The sequence below is a fragment of the Arachis ipaensis genome, chromosome B09, assembly GCF_000816755.2.
Source record: "Arachis ipaensis cultivar K30076 chromosome B09, Araip1.1, whole genome shotgun sequence".
NCBI classification, from domain to species: Eukaryota; Viridiplantae; Streptophyta; class Magnoliopsida; order Fabales; family Fabaceae; genus Arachis; species Arachis ipaensis.
In genome coordinates this window covers 103099407-103106873 of record NC_029793.2, presented here as the reverse complement: position 1 = coordinate 103106873, position 7467 = coordinate 103099407, and the positions used below count along the sequence as shown (strand labels likewise).

The 7467-nt window shown below is 37.4% G+C and overlaps 1 protein-coding gene across 1 annotated transcript; it reads left to right on the top strand.

The window, feature by feature from the left end:
- Window positions 6553–7467, top strand: LOC107615753 (the record flags this gene model as incomplete). Its single annotated transcript, XM_021110850.1, has 2 exons — window positions 6553–6701; window positions 6847–7467. Coding segments are annotated over exons 1-2 (678 nt in total), but the record flags the coding sequence as incomplete, so codon positions are not given.

Sequence of the window (7467 nt, the reverse complement as noted above, 5' to 3'; positions counted from 1 at the left end):
TTAAAAGTATTTTAGTTTTGTTTTTGTATCATAAAATAATTACATGCTCAATTTATTTATTGTATACATTTGTAGATGCTTAATTTAAACATATACTTAAAGAAATTTAGTATACGGGTTGGAATTATGATAAATCTAAAAACAATTTTAAAAGAACTTCAGATATTTCGGGTAAGGATGAAAAAATATGGGATAGAACATAGGGTGATGACGTTATATTGTATAAATGTTTTTTTTAACCAAGTCTAATTGAGTTGGTACAAATTCGGTAAAAAAAAATTATGCGTTCATCATGTAATTATTTGTCTTTATGCTTTTCTGGCACAAAAATTTTATTATGGAGCATAAAAATTTTGTTATAGAACAAATTAATTTTTACACACAACGCAAAAAGTTTTATACATAACACATAACCTTATGGATATAGCACAAAACTTTTTGCATATGGTACAAAAATTTAGTGATATAGCACAAAAATTTTTGTGTTGTGCAACAATTTTTTTGTACTGTGCAGAAAAAATTATGTACTATGCATCAAAATTTTTGTGGTCAGTATCTTTTTCTGAATATATATTAGAGAAGGAGCAGAAGAAGAAGACGATGATGATGATGATAACGAAGGAAGATGAGGAGGAGGAAGAAGAAGAGACAACATTGACGGTATCAGCAGCAATGACGACGACAATAATGGAGATAGCAATGAATACATTGAAGCGCGCAAAAAGAGAAAGAGCAGTAGCACGTACGAACATACGAAGAAGAATTTTTGACCGCATGATGACTTGGTTAGAGACTTTGTTTAAAAAAAATACTTGAACGCCTAATTTTATTGTGGAACATATATGATTTTTGAATATTTAAACCTCTAGGTAGAATACAAGCATGTTTAGTTAAAATTAAATTGTAGTAACTATACTGTGTGTATGGAAAGAATTGAAAAGAGATTTAAGATAGCTCTGTTATGTCATAACCTGAAGTTATTAAGATGGGACCTCCTGATGTAGTCCGAGTAATGCAGATGTTGTAAAGAACGGAGATGGTACCTACAAAATCACTCTGACGCCCAAGTCATTATGGGCAGTGACGTAGAGGGTATTAGAATCTTTCAGTTGCTGGGTTTCCGGAAGATTCTTTTGTCCGCGATCTATTGGTACACCTCCACGATGGGAACCGTTAGAGGCACGTAGTTCATGAACTTTCCCACCCGCAGGATCTTGGACAGTTTGTTTGCCTATTCCTTCTAGCCCTCTTTGCCAGAAGGAAGGTTTGTCAGTTGATGGGGAGGCTGGTTGGTGGGATTGCCGCTTGTTGGCTGCTACCACTATGCTAACCTCCTCGTCATTAATATATTTCCTTGTCAAATTTTGTATTTCCTGCATCGTCCACACAGGTTTAGTGGTTAAATATTTTTGGAAGTCCTTATTTACCCGATTGTTGATCAACCACAAGTTCGCTACTGAGTTTGTTAGACCATCAATCTCTAAATAATCGCTCTTGAAACAATCCAAGTACTTCAAGGTGGATTCGTCACTTTGAAAGATTACTCCTAAGAGATTTATTCGGTGTTTTGTCTTTGTTATTCGAGCGGTGAACTGGGCCAAGAATTTCTGTCTTATGTCTGACAAGGTCGAAATGGACCCATGAGGAAGGAAATTGAACCACTATATTGCCGAGCCATCTAAGGTTATAGGGAATGCAGGACACCTTACAGCATCTGCTACTTTCTTAAGGTTCATCTTTGCTTTGAAGGCAGTAATGTTCTCTTGTGGATCCTTTGTGCTGTCGCATCTCATGTCCGTGGGTTTGTCAAAGTTTTTGGCAAACAAACACTAAGGACCCTAGTATTAAAAGAAGTAGCGCCCATTACCATTGGCTCACCCCCGCCTCCGCTTCTTCTCATCTCTTGGTCTCTCCCGGCTTAGCGACCTATGGTTTTCTTGGTAGGTGTGATCGTACCAATCGTCCCCATCATCATGCTTTCCGTATTCCCTACATTGTGGCTGGAGATTGGTTATGTGTGCCAGCTCGCCTCTGTTTCGTTGTAGAATGGGCTTCTTAGCTTGTTTTGGGTCTGGAACAATCTCGGGCTGCCACTTCTCTTTTCATTTTTGGACTCGATGCATAAGTTCCTGCATAATTCGGACACTATCGCTACTGGTCTCCCAAATGGATGCCTTTCTGGCGAGTGCGGGGCACCATTGGGACTTTGATGTCAACTTCGGGAAGACGCAACATTTACCACACTTCTCATGCGACCGTCGTCAGCGGCATTGTGGCCTCTAAGATGGTCATCATTTCCGTCCCCCTCAGATTCACGGGGATCGTGTTGGGGATCATTTATCGTCGGCTATAGTTAGGTAGTCTCCGCAGCCGGTGCCAAATGTTATGTTGTTACCTGAAGTTATTAAGATGGGACCTTCCGATGAAGTTCGAGGAATGTGGATGTCGTTAAGAAAGCGATAGGGATGGTATCTGCAAAATAACTCTGCCGCCCAAGTCAGTGTGGGTAGTGAGGTAGAGGGTATTAGGGTAAGGTAGGTACCTCTGGAAAGGTTAGTTCCTCCCTATATATTGGTGTCATTTTATGGGTCCCTCCTCTCCAGGGATTGCATGGGTGTCCCACTCTCTAGATTCTCGCATTTTCTATAACCGTCATGCTCTGAAAGCATCTAGTATGGAGATCACTAACTCTGCCACATGACCAAGAGACTAGGTGAAGGATATTGGCCCGATCTTACATAATGGGCTAATCCCAAACAAGCACCAATCCACTTTTTTCCTTAACAACTCAATTTTTATGAATGATAACTATAAAATCTCTTTAAAATTAAAATTCTACTATGTAAATACAGACTTCCATGCTCATAACCTCCTCTTATCAGGGAAGGTAATATCAGGGAGTGAAGACAAGGGACGATCTCTAAATTTTCATCCTAGAAAGCTTGAAATTTCGTTCTATTTTCACATGGATATACCACGAAAATTATTCTATTAAAAAAATTGAACAAAATTTAGTATAAATAATATAAAACTATGTCAATGTTTCTAATTATCTCACATAATAACATATTACAAAATACAAATTTAGTAGAATATTTAGGTTCCCAAATTTAAATAAACTACACAAATACAGTTCTTATATGGCTCAGATAGAGTCTTGCGCATTGCACCATACCACATTAGGTCCACTAGCACAAAACTAATAGACTCATGCCCATTCTCCCTACTTTGTAGGGTCGCGGCCTCCAGCCTTTCTATGTATAATGCCTAACACATAAAAGAATTATATGTTATGACAAGTCACTATTGTTTAAAAAAAATTATGTTATGCAATAAAGGCAGGTTTCCATTAAGTTCTCATATAGCTTGTCCATAAATAACTCCTTATTTTTCTTCGGTATATGGGTGTACTTCAAGACTTCAGATTTAAGAGGCACGTGGTTCAATGACTTTGCTTGTAGATAATAAATAAACATGTTAAAACAAGTGACAGTTAATTTTAAAATACAAAATCAAATCAACTTAAAACTTAAGTAAGTAAATTAATTATTATACCATCCTCTTCTTGGTCTTCACAATAGTGGTTGAACCCCTACAGTACAAAAAGGCACTGTTGGCGGCTGTCCTATTTGCCCAATTTGTTGTTTGGAGATTCTTGAAACTGGCATAATTGTCCAGTATCCACGTAGCTCTCGCATCAACTAGGGTCACACTCACTAACTATACTCCTCCTTACCGTTACAGACATTGATAAGCATCTATTGAAGATGTCGACCAATAAAATAGTCAAACATCTTCCTTACGAATGAATTGTGGGTGGGGTCCCATCTTCCTTATGATGGTGTGCTTGATGTCCTCCTCTAGGGGATTAGCAACTGATGCATATGACGAATCAGTTTGTGAGATATGCATCAGTCTGTAAAGGTAGTAGAGATACACTAGTCGAAGTAAAACCCAGTTAGAGTGGGTTAGGGATCATCAAGAACGTTTGCTGTGAACTAGGAAATGATGATGTCCCAAACATCATTGAGGTAGAGGAAGACAGAGTACTGCTAGGTCTGGGTATGATAATCACTCTGCCTCTACCCCAACCCTTAGAACCAATACCTCGTCCTACCATGTTTACCTAGAAGAGACAAGGGAACAATTATAAACAATATAATTAACACAATATAAACTAAGTTTATCCTAATCCAAAAGATTAAGCTTCTTTTGATATTCTCGAAGCTAACATTTTCATCATCAAATTCATCTTCTTCCTCATCGTCCTCTTCAATCTCTTCTTCTATTGGTGACATTTCATTCTCTCTCCAAAGATCAATGATTTTGTCATCCATAAGAAGTGAATTAAGGGTGGTCGAAGCACCAATTTCAACGACTATCTTTAAAGGATTTGAATCATTAAATTGGTAGGGCTCTTGAACTTATACCACATTACATTCGATGTGGCCCCTTAGTTTAATCTTAACCACAACTATCCAATTTGACTTACAACTTTAAAATCATGCAAATAGTACACTTGTGTGTATTTCGGAATAAGATAAAAAGTTCATAATATCTCTGTTCATGCATTTCTTATAGTGATTTTTAGAATAGAGATCTCCATAAGGTGGTTAATATAATTTTGTCTCCACTATAAAATTCCTATAAGGATCTTTATTTCCATTCTCATCCTCAGAAAGATTTTTATGCTCATGTGCGCTTCCATCTTCAAATATCTCACAGAAATCATGTTCACAAATTATTTTGTCATTCCTACTCCAAAAGGAAAAAAAAACAACTTATTTATGTTATCACACTTTTGCTTAGATATTTTGTGTATTGAATTTTTATTTTTTAAAACTCAAGGATATTTTAATTAAGAAAAGAAGGAAAAAATTCCATTCAGAATGTTGAAGGTTTGCTTAATTTTTTAGTTATTAATCTTTCTCTTGTTTCGATACCATCATCATTCTCATCCCTAACAAATGCCAACAAGGATTTAAATTCTGATCAACAAATTGCTTCCATTCAAGATAAGTATTATAAAAGAATTCAAGAGAAAAGGACAAATAGGTCACTAACATTTTGTTTTGTAGACATTTTTGTTTCTGACCATTTGAAAATACTTTTAAATTACTGACCTCTTTAAAAGTTGGATATATGTATCCCTTCGTTCATATGGGTCCTTTAGACCCAATGAAAATATCTTATGTGACTTCCGTTGTGCTGACTAGGCTGTTGCAAATACACACAGTGAGAGAGTTTTTAAAACGAGACAAATTACTCTCCCTTCAACCAGCTCAGACTCAAGTTGTCCCATGTCCACCTTGTTATCTTCCACCTTAGCCTTCACATCATCAGATCCATTACCTAAACAGCTCCATGATGAAGATGACCATGGTTCCTTTAATAGCACCCGATTCCAAATTAACTTATGGTGAGGGAACAACTTATCCTTAAGCTCTTCAGTTTTCAACCCTTTATTCAAGATCTTTCCTTCACCCAATCTCTTAGATTTATCATTCACAGATTCCTTTTTACAAATGTTTTCAATATTTCTATTACTACAACTATCCATTTTACCGAAATCAGCACCAGTAATATGAACCATAGCCTTCTTCCTCTGGGGACCGAAGAAGTGGATCTCTAGACAATGGAATCCCTTGATGCAACAGTAGAAGCAATGATTGATGCCTTGTTGGCATGTGGCACAACTCGGATCGCGGGCTTCTTGGATCCATGAGACGTGGATCAGCGGAGTTGGTGGTGGTTTTCTTTCTTGGCGGAAGAACAAAACTTTACAGAGGTAGAAGAAGAGAGCTTGGTAGTAGCCGAGGCATCGTGGGAAGGGGTCTTGTGAGAGGCGAACAGCGATGGGGTTGCTGACCTAGATTAGCGATAGAGGGTGGCGGCTGTGGCATCTCTGCAGTCACAATATTTGATTCGCGCAAGTGGACATGAAAATGAGAATGAGATTCAGTAATTAGAGTTTTTAGTGTGATTTAGAAAGAATGAGTAAAACTTGAAATGAAGGATATGGAAGAAGGAAGTGGAGAGAAGATTTGGGGCTATGGACGTTGTTTTGAAGAAGGGGGATTAATTTTTCACCTTTTAAAAAGTCTCCCTCCACATGCACATTTGTAATGGCCACGTGAGCACAACGGGAGATATGTTAGACATTTTCGTTAGGTCTGATAGATCCATATAAACGAAATGATACATATATCCAACTTTTAAAAGAGTTAAAGACTTAAAAGTACTTTCAAATGGTTAAGAACAAAAATATTCGCAAAATAAAAAGTTGGGAATGTATTTATCATTTTCTCATAATTTAATTAATACACTTAGTGACTAAAAAACCTAAATCGAAAATAAAATCGTTCCTAATTGAATGGAAATTGAATTTGTAATAAGAGGCTTTATTGTTATTCACTTAATTGTTATTGTTATTGTTGTAGTCACATAGGCTTTATCTATGTCCTTAGCTAGTTGGATTATCCCATGACCCACCATAGGTCCCCCAAGATCCCTTGGTTGCTCATATTCCTGTATTGTATATAAATAACCATAACCAAAGGCCAATCGACCCATCATTCACATCTCCAGTCTCGCAATCAACATTCTCTCTTTCATCCAAAAACAAGCTATAAAATTGAACAGCTATGGCTTGTTGGTCTGCAGAAAATGCCACTAAGGCCTATCTCAGCACTTTAAAAATGGTTAGTATTACTACAAAACCATCTTAATTAGACATACGTCTCAATCTTAATTATCACCATAAACTTCTTAATTAGTCTCTATTTTTCTAACATAAAAAACTAAAAATATTTTTCTAATGTATTTTGTGTGATGTTTTCTCTTCAGGGTCAAAAGGCGAAGGAACCAGACGTGGCTGAGTTCATATCAGCACTAGCAGCAGGAAACAACGCACAAACAATGGTCGTTGCCTGCGCCGGCTCAGCCGGATCCACCACACTAGCCTTGGTGGCCGCTGCAAACCAAACCGGCGGCCAAGTTATCTGCATTGTAAACAGCCATCAAAATCTAAAAGCCTCCAAAACCGCATTGGGTACCGCGGCACAACGAGTCGAATTCATGGTTGGAGAAGCACAAGAACTAATGGTAAACCACACTTTTGATTCAGCTGATTTTCTGCTAATAGATTGCAACCTTGATAGCCACGAAGAAATCCTCAAGAAAGTGCATGGAAATAATAACAATGGAACAGTAGTTGTTGTTGGATACAATGCATTTAGTTGCAACGGGTCTTCTTGGTTTGGTTCAAGGACTACTCAATTGCTTCCAATTGGTGAAGGACTTTTGGTAACTAAATTTAGAATTGGATCCAATGTGATTAATAGTCCTAAGTATGGTGGAGGAAACAGAGTAATGAGTAACAAGAGCCGTTGGGTTGTTAAGGTTGATAAATGCACAGGGGAAGAACATGTTTTCAGGGTCAGATTTCCACCACAAGGGAAAGTCATT